The sequence below is a fragment of the Lethenteron reissneri genome, chromosome 61 (assembly GCF_015708825.2).
Source record: "Lethenteron reissneri isolate LAM-NWPU_2019-01 chromosome 61, ASM1570882v1, whole genome shotgun sequence".
Lineage (NCBI taxonomy): Eukaryota > Metazoa > Chordata > Hyperoartia > Petromyzontiformes > Petromyzontidae > Lethenteron > Lethenteron reissneri.
This window is the reverse complement of record NC_083839.1, coordinates 8717944-8738717: the sequence shown is the minus strand read 5'-3', so window position 1 is coordinate 8738717 and position 20774 is coordinate 8717944. Positions and strand designations below refer to the sequence as shown.

Here is a 20774-nt window from a genome sequence, read left to right as displayed (position 1 = left end):
CAGGAGGGGGTCCAATAAGCTGTTACGCTTTTGTCATCGGCGCCTGCGACGGTACAGATTCGTACAGGACAGATCTTTGTTACAATCGTGGGTGCGTAGGTCGCGATACAAGCAGCAAGTATTGATACTTTGCTTTACATGTTACAGGAACAAGGAACCGGTCAAAAAGTAGAGAAATAAACAGTTTTTTTGTATTTGAGAAGGGTCCATTCTGTCAGTCACTTTCTGAAGAGCCCGTAATACGTGCTGGTCGTATAAATCGACTTGCATAAACTCTCCCTTTGTTTTCGTGTCCTGAAGCGGTATAAGGGAAAAATATTACTCTTAAGATGTTTTAGCCAATGAGCCACCGGTCTGTTAAGCTGCAGTGTGAATTCATTCTGCAGTGTCATTGTGACATTGCTGAGTGTGATAAATTATGAGATTATAACATAGCATCAGGACCACAGTTTAGAAGTGTCAGGAAGAGAGGATTGCAGAAGCTCATTAATAACTTGAAGATGGACACGTTCTCGATGTGAACATCCAAAGACCGTGCATACACGTTCGTGACCATCATATATATTTGTGCAGAAGCAAAAAAGCCATTTGTGAGTGAAGTGTACGACCTTAACCTGCAGCATTCGCCAAGCTGGCACCGAGGGAGGCCGCTTTGAATCGGCCTCGTGCTGTCAAGAGTCCTCTTTTTTTCTGCCTACCCTTCTCTGCCGTGCGCACACGGCCTCAACCAACCTTCCTCGTTGGTTCGGGCCGTGGTGCTGCCTACAGGCGCGATTATTAATCCCTCTGGTAACGGCTCGATTTTGTCGGGTAACGGCTCGGTTTTTTGATAAACGCCCCCAACCGCAAAGCTCGCCGTGACATTGTGCTTTGGGTCCTTTATATTTTTTGGGTATTTCGTTAAAGTCACGTAGATAGGTTCAAAGAAAATAACAAAAAACGATGACGTTTCCATCGCAACTCAAGCGGTCGTCATCAGGGAAAGGGGTTAGCTTCTAAGGCAAGAGTGTCCCATTGAGCCCCATCTGGTCTCTTTTCGATTAAAACATCTAAGTATGGTAGCTTGCTATCCTTTTCCACCTCAATGGTGAATTTGAAAGAGAGACCAGATGGCTCAATGGGACACTATCTGCAGGAAAGCCACCCATACGGATTCCTATCTAAAACCTGACTCCCACCACCATCCATCCCAGAAGAATTCCCTCATCAAAACTCTACACCATCGAGCTCGATGTATTTCCGACCATCATCACCTAGTCAGTGAACTGGAACACATACACCAAGCCCTCAAGATGAATGTATATTCAGACTACACAATCTGTAAAGCTGTCACCCCAACTGTTAGGAAAGAACCATCTGAGGACCCAATCAAAACCATCACCTTGCCAAACATAGCAGGGGTCACCAAAAATATTTCCAAAATCATGAGCAAACAAAGATCCAGGTTCGATTTAACACAGTACATAACATTTCTGATCTGATCCCATCTGTGAAGGATGTGATCCCTGACATGCAATATCCCGGTCTACAAACTAAGCTGTGTCTGCGGCAGTAGTTACAATGGGAAAACTAAGTGACATGTCTCCGACCGTGTTCGTGAACATAAGGCAGATCTGAAACACGGTAGAACCAATACCTCGGCCGTGGCTGATCATTGTTTTAATGTGGTGGGCTCACGCAAAATTGATTTCTCTAAGACAAAGGTACTTTGCAAACCCACTGGCTATCAACAAAGATTTGTTCATTAAACCATCCACATATACAGACACAGACATAATTTCAACCAAGAGAATGTATATAAATTGAGCAATCATTTGAAGGACGTTATCAACCAGTTTAAGTCATAACTGGCTGTGATGTTCCCATCCTACCACCTTCCGATGTTAGCTGTTATTTTCGGCTCTCCGATTTTACATTAACGGGTTAAATTTCTCAAACTTACACAGCCACGTTCGCGCCCCGACCTAGAGGTTGCGGCTTTGTGATCTGCCATTAACATTCTAATCTCTCACATTAACATAGCTGCTCGTTTAATGCTCCTCTCTCGCCCGCGTGTTAATTACAGGAGGATGACGCCCCGCCCACCATCGCAGGCGGCAAGAATTCCAAGCGGGACGAGGAGGAGGAAGACCAAAAGAACCCGGCGTTTGTGCCGCGGAAAGGGCTCTTCTTCGAACACGACATTCGAGGAGGCAACAACAAGGAGGATGCCAGGTGATGTGGTGATCTAGTGGGGACCCCCCCCTGAGCCACACCGGGGAACCTTACGTGTCCTTCCCGTCGCAAAACGAGAGTCCCCCTTTGCCGTGCTCTTATCTGACGTGTTCAATTGACGGCGGCGGCGGCGCAGGGCCAAGGTGCACAACCGCAAGCTGTGGCGGGACGCGGGCCGCTGGGAGCACGATCGCTTCCGCGAGGACGAGCAGGCACCCAAGTCGCGCGAGGAGCTCGTGGCGCTGTACGGCTACGACATCCGCTCGGGCGCTCACGCCGATGACGCCCTCTCCGCCTCTCCGGGCCCAGGTACGACCCCCTCGGGCACGACTCCCTCGGGCACGACCCCATCTTGCAAAATTTGATGCGACGAGGTTTTCCAAGTCGTATGCGTTCAGACGAAGACCCATCAACCCTCGACACTTTATTCGAACCCAGGTTCTCAGCGGAGGCAGTTCAGAGCGCTGACCTCCGATCGCCACGGCCATGGCGCCCCTCAATGGCTCACTCGGCGTGCCACCGCGAGCGATGCTGACGACTGTCGCATGTTTGTGCCACGCAGATACCGCAGCCCCAGCGATCGATGGAGCCGGGAGAGTCCCCCCGTGAACCGCGGGCCTTACCAGGCCCCTAAGCGGGAGCCCGTCGAGCGGCCGGCACGTCTGCGCGACGAGGACAAGGGACACGGAGCGGAGGCCGGCGCCGCGGAGGCCGGGCCCAACCACCGCCGGTCCCCGCGGCACTGCCCGGCAGGCCCCGCGCCTACGTGGAGCAGCGCGCCTACGTGGAGCAGCGCGCCTACACGGAGCCGCGCGCCCGCGCCTACACACAGGGAGACTCGAGCAGGGATCAGCCCCGGGGACGCCGGCGGCGCGGGACGGCACTCGGTCGTCCCCGCAGCGTAACCAGCAGCGGCACCAGCAGCACAACGGGAACACGGAGGAGGAGGGCGAGAAGCGGGCGGAGATTTTGTCCGCGGGCACGGAGGCGGAGGTAGGAGCGAGGTGCGCTTTTGCTGCTACCGCCGCAGCGACCGTGGCGCCGGGAACCGGGGACGCGCCGTTCGCGGTGGACCTGGCTCAGGACAAGGCGCCGGAGCGGAAGTCGTACTCGCGCGTGCGCCGCTTGCGCAACAAACCCACAGAGCTGCCGGGACAGGCGTCCACGACGGACCCCATCTCGCCGGCGCCGCTTTCGGCGCTGGCACCGAGCACAGTCCCCCTCGTTGCGCTGCCCGAGACGCAGGCGGCCACCGCGCTACCGCATCAGCACAATCCGCAGCAGCTTCAGCATCAGCAACCGCTGGCGCCACCCCTAAAGCCGCTCGGTGAGCGCACGAGACCGATCGCCGCGCTGCTGCCGCAGCCATTGTGGGACGTGCCCGTGTTGGAGCCTTCGCCCGTGGGTCGTCTGGAGCACGGCATGGCGCAGATCAGCCTCGGCCAGACCTGGAACCCCGGGGCACAGCCGCACTACCTTCCCACGCAGCGCGAGCACAGAGGTAGTGTGACGCATAACGTCAGTGGGGGGATCCGGCCGCGGGCTCACCCGCGCGCCGTCGAAACGGCGCAGGCATGTTACGCTGGTTTCGCCCCATACCCCTCTTGCCCGTGAATTACAAATAGCAAAACTGAAACATTTTTATTGGTTTAATGTGATTCTAGGAGTCACGAGTATCCCCCCACAAATGTTTGAAATTGTTTGGCGTAATTTCACATTAGTCAACTTTCTTAGCAGAGAAACCTGGGCAGTTATTTCATGGCGAGGCATACGTATACAATTGGCGCGTGTTTCACTCAGGTGGTGCCACGCATCTCCCTGTCAATTCAGTGCCTCCACCGTTCAACCGAATCGAGGATCTGGTAAGCAGTGCAAGCTTTCTACCCATCACCACGTGTTCCAACTTGGTATACTCGCAAAACTGTAATGGGTTCACGTGAATCCTGCAGCCACTAGTGGCCGCGTCGTTGAATGCAATGTTAAACAAAAACATTCTTCTTGACTTAAAGCTTTCATGACTGCAGGAATTCATATTCTTTAGGTCTTTCGGTAAAGCCACGTAGATTGAAAAGTAATCAAAAAAACATTCTTAACGAATAAACAAACGTGATTCGTAACGTTTCGCTTGAAATGGTCACGAAGCTTCAAAAACTCCACACTTTATCCGACCGCATGACCATGTGAAGTCATTCAAATCCGAACTCACGACAAATATCCATAATAGAGGTAGTATTTTTTTGGGGTTCAATCGCGTAAATATTAATTTGTTGTTAAACCCACAAAAAAAAGTCTTAAATAAATTCATTTTAGAATTTATCCTTTTTAAATATAAATATGAAATACGCATGCCATGCTTGCCTGGCTAAATAAAGCTTAAATGAATACCCCGTGACTTGTGTGAGCAGTCTCGAGGAGAAGTTTCGTTACCATGAGAACCACATGATGTGTGACCTCCACCTGCGCAGATCAAAGCAGTTCTGACCAATCAACTGTGTAGGCATTGGCCACACGTGTGCGTCGTTGCCCGTGCCTCGTGTCAATGCTTTGGATGACATCCGCGACAGCTGCGAATGTGGTGTGGGGGATGTTGGAAAGCATTGTCGCCGTGAGGTCGCGTCAGCCCCGAGTGCGGCAAGATGGTCTCTCTCTCTCTCTCTCGAGAGAGAGAGAGAGAGGTGCATGCTGAGCTATGTCGTCATCGCGCTGCTGCTGCTCACTCCTCCCCCCTCCCCGGTAGGGCGGCCAGGCCGGCCGGGCAAAGCGCTACTCGTCTCAGCGCAGTCGGCCGGTTCCTGAGCCGCACCCCACCCCCCCCATGCACATTCCGCTCATCGAGGGCTCCTACTACGATCCAAGTGAGCTCACTCGTACGCACTCGCACGCACATAGATACGCACGTAGATACGCACAACCATGCGCACACATGCATAGATACACACAACCGTGCACGGAAACGCACGCGCACACACATGGATGCACACAACCGTGCAAACACGCGCACGTAGAGACGCACAACTGTGCACACACGTTTGGCTTCGTATGGTGTGAAATAAGTTATAATCGTGCGCACACACATAGATACACACAACTGTGCACGCACACACGTAGATACAGACAAAGATCCCCGTGTAGCCGTAACAGACTGTTGGGGCAAGTGCTGTTAGTGAGCACCTATGTAGGCCAGCATGTTCCAGGAAGTCGTGGGTGTCCAGCACCATACCTGGCCACCTTTGTCTCCCCAGTGGGGATATTTACATACCGCAACAGGTACTCATTTGAGGCTGAGTCAACCTCGGAGAGGTCCATGACCGGTTCAGATAACCGTTGCTGGTATTGGCAATCCAACTTTGGTCGCCGGGTTCGTAGCGCAGTGCGCTAACCGCTGCACTGCCGTTCCCCATGCAGACAGGCATGCACGTGTACGCACAAACGCGCACAGATATGCACTGTGCAGGCAGTGTTGTTGTTGATGATCATCTGGATTGCCTTGATGTGCTCACACTGAGCACGCAACAATGCATCGATTAATCAACTACAGTATAGTTAAACCTCTCAACCGTCACGAATGTTTCTTTTCAGATGGCCCGAAATGTCATATCTAGGTCCGATTTGTCGTTGACTTTGAGTTTAATCTGAAGTTTGGGAACGCATCTCTCTCGAGCAGAATGCCAGACACCCGCCCCTATAACCGGGGGTGCCGCGGTGGCAAGATGTTAACTACCTTGCCTGGTATACAGGAGGTCGTAGGTTTGATTCCAACTCAGACGCCTGTATATTTGGAGTTTGCATGTTTTCTCTCCCCGTGGCCACTTGAATTTTTCTCCGGGTATTCTGGTTTTCTCCTCCACACTTAGAAACATACATTTTTATAATTTGGCTGCTATAAATTTCCACACGATAAGCCACTTGGTTGAACTATCATTTGTGGCCAGGTCACTTCTGAAAACGAGCTACATAGCTCAGTGGGCCTTCGCTGGTATTAAAAAAAAGTATTGATTCTAAAGCCTACGATACAGACATTGCATCGGGCATGCAAGGGTTGACTGTTTTCTATTTGCGTTATGTAGTGCTTGTATGTTATTGGTTCACGCGACGGCCATAAGCCAAACGATTGAACTCCCCTGAGAGAATAACCGGCATGGATGTGGAGCAATGAGATCAGACCATGCGCAGGACCTCAACTCATTGTAGCTTCAAAAGACCGTGAGAAGGATGGTGATGACATTGGGGGACCTCCATTAAGCAGTGGATAGACCATGGCACATGATGATGATGAACCTCTGTGGCCACAGAGGTTCTGCATTCACTACAATGTTATAGTTATTTAATTACTTCACCATTATAGCCTGAGGTGATGCAACCATTATTTCCCCGAGTCACCAGTTGACCTCCCTGTCATGTATGATTTAATCATCCTTGCATTCACATAAACAATTGCATGTTCCAGCTCTGGCAGGTTATATCAGCTCCAGTGCGGTGTCTTATAAGTTGTCACTGATGTAACAATCGCGCTCACAATTCCATGAATGGTCATGATTTAGGGTTACGGTTCGATTCAAGATTTTAAAAAGTTACATTGTTGTTGCATGTAGCGCCTCTATTGTTTGCAGGAGTCACTGAGAGCCCTTTGCCCACTGCATAATAATCAAGTATTGCGCTTAAGATTCAATTAACTTATCGCGAGCACAAGTCGCAATGTTTAATGGAGGAATTGATGCGTCATTACATTTAAAATGTGAAGCTCTGCGGATGCCTCACACCCAACAATTGTAGAAACGCTTTCAATATTGCGGTGTGGATACTTTAATGCCTTGTAAAAACGCAGTCGAGCTCATTGAGCTGCATTTGCTTCCGGTTGCCGAACGAATATGTCATAAGGTCGCACTCATTGCACACAAAGTGCTTGCCACAATTGAACCATGATAACTTGCTGATCTCATTAAGGAGCATAAACCATCACGCAAACTGCGGTCGTCCTCACAGAAGCGGCTTTTGGCTAGCGATCGAACAAAGACGGTCACCGCATCGCACGCTTTCAGATGCGCCTCTGCGGCCATCTAGAATGCTCTTCTGACATTAGGTATGCAATTTTAGATCGTCTAGGTTGGAAACTAATTTCGTTAGAACTGCTTTCTGTGTTTAGTTTTTCCTTTCCCCGCACCTCCGATTAGCACGGTTGGCTACGCACCGGTGGAAAATAAATTGTACATACGTACAACAAAGTTACGTAAACGCGCACATATTGCGTCGGCGTAACCAGCACTCGAGAGTGAACGTGGCTGGAAATTAAAAAGTGTGTGGCGCGATGGCCCGGTTTTCTGTGCGCAGACACGGCATACCAGGCTCCGCTGTACGGGCACGGTGGGGACAGCCCGGCTGCCATCCCTCCCCAGGGCATGATGGTGCAGCCCGACCTGAACCTCCCACACCCTGGTGAGCCCGTGGTGCATACCACCCTCCACCCTCTCCCCCTCCGCCTGTTATAAACTACACATGTGAGGATGCAGATTTTATAATGTAACTTGGAATTGTATAGCGCCTAAATTTAATTGCATGCCCAGACTTTCAGTTAAGCACGCCTTGCTACGTATGGTGCGAAAGAAGTTCAACATGCATGTATTATGCAAGATGGAAGGGGGGTCATAAGCATCTGAGAAAATCTTGCATTTTAATTCATTATTTCACTCACTGCAATTGTGTCAAATTGCACGTCTGAAAATTGGTTAAGGAGTATGCGAATAAAATAAACATTACAGTCTAATGATGTGAACGAAGCAGAGCAAACAAGATGGAACATAGGATGGAGACAATACAAATTAATCTTGATTTGAAGCTTTTTCTTTTATTTTTCTCTCTCTCACCTTGTTCCATCTTTGAAGTTCACCCCACCCTCTCGCCCGTTACGGCAGCCCCTCCCGTCCCTCCCCCCCTCGGATTAACCGAGGTACGCCTCGCTCTGCGATCTTACATTTACTTGAAAATTCCATCTCTAGCCCCGCCCACTTACCCTTGGGTTGTACCCACCTCAAACCTTTATAACCTTTGGCTTCAGTAGCTTTCTCGCTACATTTCTTCCTGCCTCAGCAGTCTGCCTGCTGTATTGTTTCACCTGAAGACGATTGCTTGTGTAGCGATCGAAACGTCGTGATATATTATTTATTTTTCTATCTACATGACTTTACCGAAAGAACCAAAAAATACAAATTAGGCGAGACAAATGAGGTACAGCAATGTGTCGTTCTTCGTGTTATATTTAGGGCTCATGGAGATAATGACCATATATGAATGAGGGGGGGGGGAACCCAGACACGATGCAAAATGAGAAAATAAACTAATGGATTCTTGAGTTGAACGAGGACTCAATTGCCGCGGAGGGGAATCGTTAAGACGCCAACGCTAGAAATCACCGGGGGTCTATGTACCTTCGCATTTATTAATTGAACCCAGATGTGATAATTTCAAGAGACCTAGATCGTTTTATTTGCATGAGCGACGTGGGGACACCGAAACTGCAAAAGCAAAACAAATAAAATGCAGTACACACTCGTGCAACACTGTCTGGACGGGGGGAAGCCGGTTAACCAATCGCTGTTGGGTACTGTGCTGGAATCCCCCCACCCACTCCAGAACCGTGCTAGAACCCCCCCACTCTAGAACCACGCGGGAACCCCTCCACCCACTCTTCCCGCAAGGCGCTAGATGCGTACGTACGACCTCGGTGGTCCTGCCTCGGTACCCGAATTTGGGAAACCGCAGAGTTTCAAATATTACTACAACAGCAACAACAAAAACCAGCGTTGTTTTTACAACTGCATCTGGACCAATAATTATCTGAACGCCGACTCGATTCCCAACTCGGAAAGGCGCTCCTTACTCGCGTGACACGGTGTGGCAGAGCGGTGACGCTTGTGCCTCCAAACGCAAGAAGGGCCTGGGCTCAATTCCCGACTCGGGCATCTTTTTTGCGTTTAGCTTGGATGTTCTCCCTCCTATTCTGTGTACGGGATTCCTCCATATATGTAACCAATAGTATCCAAACCATCCCAATTGTAATAAAATCACCTGCAAATCACTCAATTACACACAGCAACATTTACTCCCCGACTGTGAAAAATGTCGCATGACCCTCCTTAAAAAGAGTCTGCACTGCTTTCCTTGGTAACGAGCATGACAATAATATAATCACTCATTAGACCTTGGTGCTTAGGGAGATGGTGGGGATGAAATGTGCCCTGGAGAGTGTGAAGATTGAACCAGTGATCTGAACATTATGTTTCCATTGGCGACTGTGTTCATTTGACCTCTGGGTAACCTCCTTTTGTAAAGATGTACAGTGCTGTGAGCTCAAATTTACAACCCACGCAAAAAAGGCCTGGAGGCAAAATCCAATCGTGATCCTCGGTTGGGCCTCTTGCGTTTGGTCTCATGTTGGTTGCTCTGCGGTCGCTGGGCATGTAACACGTCACCCCAGGAATGTCACGAATTGTCACAATTGGAGGTTGTGATTTCATTCAAAGATACATGTTTTTTATTGCAATCTGATTGGAATTGATTCTTGTTTTTTTATTGCGTTGTTAATTGGTCTGGATTTAATATTAGCGTTAATTTCCAATCTGCGTAAATGATAAACAATCAATGATCACGATGTGATGCGTGTATTGTGAGCGTAGTTATTGATCTTTAATAAGTAAGACATTTTAATTGAGAATCTGTGTTAACCCTTTCGTTGTTCCGAATCTGAAGAGAAACTAAAATAAAAATACATTATCGGTACCGAGGCTCCCACAATGCCATGCAGGAGGGCGTGTTGCACACTTTGGCGCCAGCTATTATAGAGTACGGTGGTCGTGTCTCTACGTTTCTCTGCAGTAAGTACGACATCTTTAAAACAACGATGCTACTTCGTCTCCTCTAACTTAAATTAATGCAGAACCGCTCACGCGTTCCGAGGTTCAGCGTTGAAAGGGACACTCACACCCTGCAACTTGCAGTTGTCTCGGAACGGGAGAGGTTTATACCGCTGCATGCCTTACAATTACCCTCTGAGCTCCACGGTTTTCGATGGCGTCCGTGGTGATCGCCCCGCCAACAAAATGTCCCTCTGCCGCGGAGAGAGAGTGCCGTGTAAAATAAGTCGTCCATGCTCGGCCGTGCGCACGCTGCTTTCAGGGCTGCACCCGCACCAGTCGCCCACCCACATGTACGCGCCGCCCGTCTCCATGGCGACGGGCCAGCCACCACCGCCGGCCCAGATGCTCGGTTACTTCCCCAGCAACATCATGTACCCGGGGGCGGCGTTGCCCAACCCCGGCTACACCTACACGCCTGCCCCCATACCGCCGCCTCCGCCGCCGCCCGCACACATCTTCCCTCCACCGCAGGTGAGAGGTTGTCGAAACGGTCGAAGGATATCGGAAAATAAATCTTGAGATAACTATCGGCGCCGCAACAGCGTTGTGCGGAAATTGTGGTGAAAATAAATTAATTTGAGCGACACAACACAAACACAGTGCTCGCCACAAATGAATCACGATACCTTGCTGATCTCGTCAAAGAGCATAAACTGTCATCATGTGAACTCCGGTCATCCTCGCAGCAGCTGCGGGTTTTGGCTAGCCATCGAACAAAGTCGGTCACCGCATCGCGCTTTCAGATGCGCTTCTGCGGCCGTCTGGAATGCTCTTCCGATATTCGGAAGCCACTGGAGCTATGCACTTTAAAATCATCATTTAGATTGAAAGCTCATTTCATTAGAACTGCTTTTTGTGTTTAATTTGTTGTCGTTGCCCTGCACCTCTGATGAGCACCGTTGGCTACGTACGGTGCAAAATAAGTTCACGTAGACATTGTTGTCATCGATGCGGCTGTCCGGGTGTTTAAACACCGCTAGTATGCGGTTTGGACTCATGTGTAGAATGGATCCGGAAAGTTTACCGACCGTGGTAGTGTGCCGGCTTGTCGCGGTGAGGAATGATGTTGAACGGAAAGAGCGACGGGTAAAGGAAATGATGAAGCTGGTGCAAGAGGTGGAAGTGGAATTATTGAATACAGTATTCTCTCGTCTTTCACGAGGGATTTGTTCCGGAGATGCTCGTGAATAGCAAATTTTGTGGATATATATTTTTAAGAAAATAGTAAATACGTAACAATTATAATTATATAACAATTATACCAACATTTTTGAATTGGTTATGATAAACATGAATAAAAATGAATATTAAAGTAGTAAATAAGTTTATAAATTAACTTACCTTTATCTCTCATCACCTTATCTCATCACTTTATCTCATCACTTTCTCTCTCGATGCAGCAGCCGTGTCGATTCGTGGATAGCCAAAATCATGGATAAGTTCGTGAATAACGAGGGAATACCGCATACTGAGATTGTTTGTCCAGGAAAATCTGACTGAATCCCAAGACGATGTTTACATGAGGGTCCTGCCAAGTTTATGTCAGTAGGAGATGTATGTTACGGTGTGTGTAATCCCAATTAAGTCACATTCAGGTTATTTTTTGGCATTGGGACCGTTTGCCAAATACCCAGTTAGAGAACAGAGGGGGGAACATTTTAAATTAGAAATCAGAAAGGCGCGCAAGACGGGGTGTGCAAATGAAGGGATCTAATTCCACCACCATGTTCTCTTCAAGACGATGGGAGGGAACTAAAGAAGAGAGAAAAAAACAATGCAAACAACTTGACACTTTCCTTTAACATGCTGATTACAGTGACTCATTTTAACGCAGTAGATGCGTTTATGAAAAGTGCCGTGTTAAGCGAGAATGTGTTAAGCAAGGAATTACTGTATATACATTATGAATAAATACAATGCATAATATAGGTTGTTTTGGGTTAGATCGCGTAAATATAAATGTTTTGTTAAACCCACCACCACCCAACAGCCAATTCGTAAGGTTTGTCACGTAAACAGAACATGCCAATTCGTTACTAGTACAGCACACCGGTGTGTTGGAGAGCAAATCCACAAGATTTACAATCTGAGTGACGTTTCGCCAGTTATTACAACTAGCATCATCACGCGGACAGCCAGATTTGTGGAGAAATCCTCTTGTTTCGTTCCTTAAATAGAGGGATAGATGTGATGACTTCACTTGTGAGCCCTTCACGTGCGAAGTGGGGGGATTAATGAATTCATATAAATTACAATGGGTACCCATTACTTGTTGGGTCGCGAAAGCCTGCATGTTAAACCAAAGAAATAAAATCAGTCATCCCATTGCGGGCCAAACAAGTGAGATGAGGGTATGCCCCCATGTACCGTATCACTCCGCGTGTGTACCCAGAATTCCCGTACCGGTCAGCCGCAAGCAGCACAAGAAAGTAGTTCGTCGTCGACCGCTCGGCAACTGCCTTATAACTGGGCACGTTCCGCGTTGTGTGAAAAGCGTTCTGTAAGAGAAGAACCGCGTTCTAGCACAGACGCGTTGTGTGAACACGCGTTAAGCGAGGCCTTGCCGTTCAAATATTTCACTTTTACTGAAATTAAAGGAACGACAGTTGGATTTGAGTCCCACGTGACCCGCCCAAGTCTCTGAGAAATTAATTATCAACCTTGCTTTCGTGGTCTGCCCTCGATATCTTTATTTTCTCCTTCCCTTGCTTGATCGCTTCCCATTCCACCCTGCCAGCTGCCACCTTTGTACGTGTGCGGTGCGCCGGGGCGTCCGTCGTGTTGCGTGCGCGCGTTGCGAGTGGTTTTGTCTGGGCTGTCTTTAACGTGCGCCCCCTTGCCGCTCGCGCGCCCACTCGCGCGCCCACTCCCGCTGTTGTGTTTGAAGGCGCAATCTCAGGTTTATGGCGGAGTGACGTACTACAATACGGCGCAGCAGCAGGCGCAGCCCAAGCCGTCGCCGCCTCGCCGACCCTCCCAGCCCGTCTCTGTGAAGCCCCCGCCTGAGGTAAAAACGATTCTAATCTTTTTTATTTTACCCAAGTAAGGCCCACTGAGCTGTTTTTCAGCAGCCATCTGGCCACAAAGGATAGCTCGACGAAGTGGCTCATCACGTGTGGAAATGTATAGGGGCCAAATGCTCGTAAACGCACGTTGAATCCAAATGTGAAGGGGAAAAACCAGAGGACCCGGAAAGAAATTCACACGACCACGGAGACAGACGCGCAAACTCCAAATATACAGGCGCTGTCAGGGTCTGCATCGAACCCACGACCTCCTGCATACCGGGCGAGGGAGATAACATCTCACCACTGTGGCGCTCTCCACACACTTCGTACGGAGTGGAGCCCTGTCCTGCTCAGACCCTCGGGTATCCATTCCGGATGAGGGGTGATCCGTGCAAAGCAGCGAAAATAAGATCGGCCAAGGAGAGGAGGAAGCAAGTGACGATTGTGTGCGGTGTGTGGTGATGTGTTGCCGAATTCCTTCCATGTCCACATGCCATGGGGAGGTCTTCGCCCAAGCGATGGCTTTATAAAGGGGCCCTCAACGTTACATGCGTCACTTACACATATCCGCACTAAATTTAGACAAATTAAAAATGTGGGATCTCAGGCTAGGTTTATATTGCAGGTCAAATGGATGCTCTGCTCTATATATGACGAGTATTCCAACCCTGGCTTTGTTTCGTAACAGTCATTCGGAGTTCACAAGGCTTAGGCATGGAAAATAAACCGGAGCTCCTTCGATGCCTCCTTTTGTCAGATTTCCTCCGGGTCTTGTACGAGCAGCGCTTGGTGAGGCCCCACCACACGTGATACGTGATGGGAAGTCGAAGGTGGTTGCATCTTTGGGCAATCCGTTCCCCGCCATAGAAATCTCGAGATTTTTTTTTCTCTCTCCCATTGTAAGCCCACTGAGCACAGTGACCACTTTGACGATGAAACATAACGACAACAACAAAATGGGTTGCGTATATTGGGCTGCCGAGGTAGATGAGGCGAGTGTCGATCGTTCGCAGCCCAAGCTTTTTCACCTGGCTCTCATTCGCACGTCGCACAGCGCGCTGCAAAATCCAACCGCATTGTTGCCCCCTCGTGTGCTTTGTTGCCTCTCCCAATCCCCCCCCATCCCCCCATCCCCACTTGTTTAGGTGAGCAGGAAGGACAGGCTGAAAGAAAGGAGTAACGTGTGAACTTGCCGCATGGTGGGAGAGGCTGGCGGTGCCCAGTCTCACGGAGCCCTCGAGGCGCAACTGAGGTGACGGCGGTGATGGTGGCAACGGTGGCGGCTGCGGCAGTTGGAGCGCGCAAGCTGCATCCGAGACCCGGGCTCGGCGATGGGAGGAGCGAGGGAGCGAGTGGGGGAGGGGGACTGGGGATTGGAGCGGGGCGGTGAGGAGTGGCTGTGGTGCTTCGACGGCAGAAGTCGCCCCACGGTGCGTGCGCGAGTGTCGACGTGAGGGGTCCCATCCACCGCTGGCGCCTGCGGGGCAGGGGGGGGGTGCGCCGGGTTGCTGTCAAGAGCTGTGCCGGAGAATGCCCACAAACTTTGACGAGCGGCTGGCCCTTTTTGTCTGGTACACAAAGCGTATGTGCAGTCGTGCATGCATGCACGTATATTCACTCGCACACGTATATTCACCCGCACGTACATGAGCACACGCGCGCTACCAGTGTACGCGGTGCTTGCGTACGCACTCGACATGCGGACATGCACACAAACCTTTGATTACTTGAAGTGAAGTTATAAACGGTGCAACTTACTTGGGATTAGCTTTATTCTGGCTTATTAGTTTTTGCGTTGTTGGTCGGCGGTTACGACGCAGATGTACTTGGTCGCGTGGGGCCGTGTCGAACAACGTTCGTCCCACTTCGTTTTCACTCGTGCTCTGATGCGATGGATCGAGTCACGGGGGGTTGTCGTGGTAATCTGAAAGCTAAAAAGTGAACGTGGCAAGTCTCTCGTCTGAGTTGCTTCACGTGTATTTTCTCATTTTTAATTTCTCAAAAATTCTTTATACATTTTTCTCTCAAGTCCTGAGCAGGCACTTTGCCATGCCCTTCTATATTCTTTTCCATGTTCAAGTGATCTCCTTGAGCTGGGTCATCCAGGAAAGAAGGGCAGGCAGGGTGGTGGTGTCTGCCGTTAGGCCTTCTTCCCCGAGTTGCTGCTGCATTAATGGTCACAGATATGGGCTGTGACTGACCCGGTTATTAGCAACTATGTTGCAAATTTAAATCGACAGTTTTCACTTCCATATCGGAGTGTTTCACAACGTCGACCTATGCCCAGGAATGTTGTACCGCTTCATCTTCGCTTTAGGTTAATATTATTAAACATGACAAACACAGATACTCAACATAACATTGTTTTAGTATTGCCTACCTACATTGGACACTTTCATACACACATACATGCGTTGCATATTACACGAATTATTAATTAATGCGGGTCCACGCTTGTTCGAAGTGGTCGACTTCAGGAAGCGTGTCCCACGTCACTTCACTGGTCAGCAGTTTAAAATATTCAAGTGAAAATATTTCCCAAGGTGAATCTCAAGTCAAACGGTGATACTACCCCGCATTCATGTTGCTGAGCCAAATTTGTGTTTTTATTCGTCCGCATTACTCGCAAATAGTTTTTTGTGGCATTTCAGAATCTTTTAAAATGTCGTTCTATGATATCAACTGAGCTGCAGTTGGCTGGACGACGTCAAAATTCATCATGGGAATGAGAACACAATGCAAGGCTGAATGTTTTGAGTTTTGACGGCATAGGTGTTAATAAGAATTCCAGAGTAATCCGTCTTGATAAGGGTAAATGTCACTCCCCTTCATGATTGGTGAACAAGACCCGAAGCAGGCACCAGTTCCTGGATCTCTCCCTGGGGTCGTGTGAGCGCTCGGGACCGAGCAGCCAAACCAGGGGGGGGGGGGGGAAGCCCACGGTGTTGGGGGTGGGGGGTCTCGCGCCTTCCAATGCTCGCGCTGATTGCAATCGGCAGTCGCGTTTGCAACTTGTTTTTCACGGAACAAATCGACAAAAGTTGCGGCATTTAAACACACGGTGTTTGTGCCCGATTTGAAGATGGCGGCAATTTTTTTTTATTTTGGGAAAGTTGCATCTGTTGAAACTTGAGGCTTATACACCACTGCCCTCTGTGCAGGTCTAAACTTTGTCAAGAAATCATCCTTTCACTGGTCCACCATTGTTGGTTGCTTATCTAATGACCCGTGATTTTATTGTTGCCACGTAATTCTACTGACAACCGTTAGTATTGAATAATTGAAAAAGGCAAAGTGTAATTGTTTATTTTCTACCTGAAAAAATAAAAAGTAAAAAAAATTGTCATGTTACTGCAAGGAACGTTGTTTTTGTTTATGCAATATATATAAATTGTAATGGTATGCCTTAACTGTATGTGTGTGTGTGTGTATATGTTGCATATCAAAAAGTGTGTGCGTCTTGCGCTGCTGAACACTGGTTTCTCCACAAGCATGATTCGTCCCTCGACGACATTGGGTAAATTTCACGATGACACGATCGGGGATGGCTCTGCTGCTCTGCGCTCTGTCCACAGCGCTCACATACCGGACTCTGACTTGGCCTCCGTACTGTGCATGAGTTGTGGAGTACTCGAGAATGACGTTCTCCTCAGCAACGACTTCATTACCGAACGTAGTTTCTCGGTTATGGTCTCGTGTGTGTACAGAGCGCCGCCTTTCGGTTTGTGTGGATGGCATTTTCTGGGGGGTTATTTAAGTTTTTTTTATTATGTTTGCGCTCTCCCCCCTTTTGCGTGCTGGGGCCCAGCGGCCCCGACAGTAGACGCAGGGATTTCAGTGGCTCACGTGTTAAAGCAAATCACCCTTTGAGGGGCGTCCGCGTTCCCACTGTTGGGTTTTTTTCATCGTTGTGCTTTTCAAGTCTGCGTTTCCATCGAACCATGTCGGTAAACGTGCGTGCGCGGTTTGCTCGTGCAGCCTCGACAAGATCAAAGCGCCCGTAGGCTTGTTGCAGTATTACCGCTGTTCACAACCCCCGTCCCATGCTTGTGTAATAACTAGGTCTTACAACGTAACGCTGTTTCCGTGCAGCACTTGGGCTCACTTCACCGCATGTGTCACACTTCAATTTGGCTTATCGCACGCACGAGCGTTTCGTCGTCGCTTTTCCGTGCACGCGCGAAGGTATTCGTCGCCACGGTTTGTGTCGCGGTAACTGCCGCGCGTAAAAGGAGGCTCTTGTCCACGTCTCTTGAGTTCACCTCCGTCCCTTCCTGACAGTCGACTACACCACTTATATGATAGAGGCTCTTTGTTGATATTATATTAAGTATAATATTAAAATCTATTGGCACCCTATTCATTTTAATTTACTATTTCATATTACCAGGTAAAGGCCCACTGAGCTGTCCCTTTTTCAGATGTGACCTGGCGATCACAAATGTATAGCCGAACAAAGTGGCTTGTCATCATGACGTGGAAAGTTACAGCAGCCAAACACTCTAAACGCGTGATGATGTTGATTCGAAATGTGGAGGGAAAAACCATGGGGAGAGACGCGCAGACTCCAAATATACAACAGGCGTCAGGGTCGGGATTGAACCCTCGACCTCCTGCATACCAGGCGAGGTAGTTAAATCGTTTGCGCAATTTACTCCGCTAAGGAACTACACATGCAACTTTTTATATATATGCTTCGAACAATGACATTGGCGTTCACGTGGCAAAGTTGACATGGCGTTAAGCCGTCGGTGCGTGTGAAATGGACCCAGTGGTGTAGGCATCAGACTTTTTTTAAGGTTTCAACTTTCCTCTAAAAACAGAATTGTATGGTGCCCCCCCCAATTCTAGTGAACAGCTGCTGATTCGACTTCGCCGATTTGCCACTTTGATAGCGAAGTCTTTTACGCTTCAATAAACACCCCTGTGTTATTGAGACGGCACAAGAAGAAAAAGCCTACGTTGTGCAGAAACGCCTGAACGGCTTCGGTGGTTAGGTTGATATCGTCACGGAACACCGCAGTTCCTCTTGTTCACGTGATGAGGAATCTCACCGCGTGTGTAGGAGCACTTGCCTAATTAATATCCAATACGCCTTTACTGTAATTAACTTCATTTTAGGGGAAACTCCGTGTGTTGTGAACCTGTGTGTTTTCTATGTGCACGAGAAGGCCGCATGCGAACTCGGCAACAATAACATCATCTTCAGTGTGCCTGGGATTTTATGACCCTCGTTGACAGCAGTGTGTGTATAGTAAGCATTAAACATGTACACACATACAGGTTGTGGGGCTTCAGCATCAATAGGTCGCAGACCCCTAAATGATGACACAATGCAAGTGCGGGACGGTGGCACAGTCAAGTATATATGCATGAGTGTGTTAGATACGTATACATTGTACAAGGTGGATGGTGAAATGTTTAAGACATCGTCCGTCCTGGTCCATTTCCCTGCGTTAGTTTCCATCGCTATCGCAATACTGTAGTCGCGTTAGCGCACGTTTATTTCGATGCCCTATTCTAGAAACGTTTTAGCAACCGCCGTGTCCACAATTAGACCAAGACAAAAAGAGATGCCCTCTTCAGTAAGGAAAGTCGATGGGTTTTTTCTCAAGCAGTATTCCGTGTGTGCGCAAGAGGGGAAGCGAGAGGAGTAAATTGATATGAATACATTCCTTCGTTTGGTGCCAGGTTTTTATATTAATTCCGGTAAGGCCTCCTCCCTACCAGGCTCTGGATAGGAGGGCTGCTATTACTGAGTCACGCTCCTCGCCCTCTGGGCTGCTGTGGGTCTCTCGAGCTGGACGAGTGACATCCTCCGACGTGTTGCGAACTGCAGCAGGGCTTTGTGGCGTGCCCAATTTACCTGCTATTGGATGCAATGTCCACATAGGATCCTTAATTAATGTAGGGGGTGACAACCACTGAGCAGACGCGGTCTCGAGGTCGGGCGGTCCTGCGAAGGTTGCCGGTGTAAAGCAGCAAATCTGTTGCTTGGCGCGACAGGTTGACATTCAGGGTGTTGTGCACTGCAAATTCTATTGTCAAGTTGCAAAATCGCAATTTATTTGTTCCCTTGAGCCAGAGCCGGTGCGTATATTGTCCGGCAAGAACAGAAATGTTGATTATTTCCAAATCGATGTTGGATTCCGGGAGGCCTCGCAAAGCCATGCACAATTGGAACGCCGTGCTTGCAAATTATCACAACAGACGCGCGGGGCGTTGTTGTGGTCCGCAGGTTCGGGCTCAGGTCCCACCTCCCAAATTATGCGCACAAGTTCCCAAACATCCGTTGTTGGGTAAATTGGGCCCGAGGTGGCATCACCACGGGTCCCATAGCCCCCCCGCTGGGCGCTTTGCTGAACGAGCCCGGCGTATCGTCTTGGGAAGGGAAGCAGCAGTGGCGTAAATTGAAAGTGCATGGGGGAAATGTCACAATTATGGAGCGTTCTGAAATTCGTACGGGCAATTGAATGCACCTGCAGGGAATGGAAACTGTATTCTTTCCTGGCCGCTAGCTATAATTATAAATATTATTTGGGTATTTCGATAAAGCCACGTAGATAGAAAAAAAATATAATAATTGTATCACGACGTTTTGATTGCAACACAAGCAATCGTCTTCAGGTGAAAAAAGAGCTTTTTTCATCTGAAGACCCAAAGGAATATGAATTCCTGCAGTCACGAAAGCTTTAAGTCAATATATGATACACTTCGTGCACAGGTGCGTATACAGAAAACAGTAGATTGGTCAGGAACAGGCTGCGTATTGTTTGCTGCGATTACTCATCAAGCTTCAAATCAAGATTGATTACTCTGTTCTATATCAGAGCTCAATCCCCTCCCCCCACGCAGCTTTCATGCTGACGATGTTGATGCCTCGATGTTGGTCTTGGTCTGTTGATGTAAACGTGTTTGGGCACCGGTTACACTGCGGGGGAAACGTGACGGAGTTGAAAAGTCAATTACAACGAACTGCACACGTGGTGCTCAACATAGAATCTTGACAGCCTAGAGACTGCGGGTTCTAAAGACGACAAGTATGAGAGACGACCTGTTATATACTGTATGTTGAACTTCTTTCGCGCCGTACGTAGTCAACCGTGCTAATCTGAGGTGCCGGGAGGGTGGGGGAAGGACATAAATTTAAACACAAAAACACCGCGAGACCTACAACTCTTTCAAAGAGGTGTCCGATGTGATTGCTCCACAGCGGTTGAGCTTGCTGCTGTGCATGTGGGTCGTACACACAAACACACTGGGTGAGCACGCACGCTACCCCACGTGGCCCCTGTGGTGTGGCGGCAGTGGCTGCGGCGTTGCCGATTTGCGAATCTCCTAGAGGGGGGCGATCCGAATTGGTTGGCTTGTGCTTGGCTGTTAATGTGGCAGATGTGAAATGCAAAGCTGTTCGCAGGAATGATGTTTTTTTGTATTTGACAAAAGTCGCGGGCTTAAATTGGTAAATGAATAAACAGGTTTGCCGTAATCACTTCTACGTGATCGATTCTATATATTGTACAGTTGAGTGAATTCTGCATGTTAAATTAGAAAATAAAGATATCTTTTTCTATTTACAATCTTGCTACTGAGCATTATTAAACTGACGGTTGCACTCCACTCATTACAGATTCGGTAATGG

At 48.8% G+C, this 20774-nt stretch overlaps 1 protein-coding gene across 1 annotated transcript; it reads left to right on the top strand.

The window, feature by feature from the left end:
* The first annotated feature begins 1578 nt into the window (after nt 1–1578).
* LOC133358285 (protein CASC3-like) lies at nt 1579–20621 on the top strand. Its single transcript, XM_061576521.1, is given in 14 exon segments — nt 1579–1596; nt 2066–2214; nt 2351–2498; nt 2675–2697; nt 2777–2891; nt 2893–2946; nt 2948–3065; nt 3068–3715; nt 4015–4076; nt 4952–5069; nt 7543–7647; nt 10384–10595; nt 13012–13131; nt 14278–20621. Coding segments are annotated over 14 exon segments (1932 nt in total). The 3' UTR covers nt 14320–20621.
* The last annotated feature ends 153 nt before the right edge of the window (nt 20622–20774 follow it).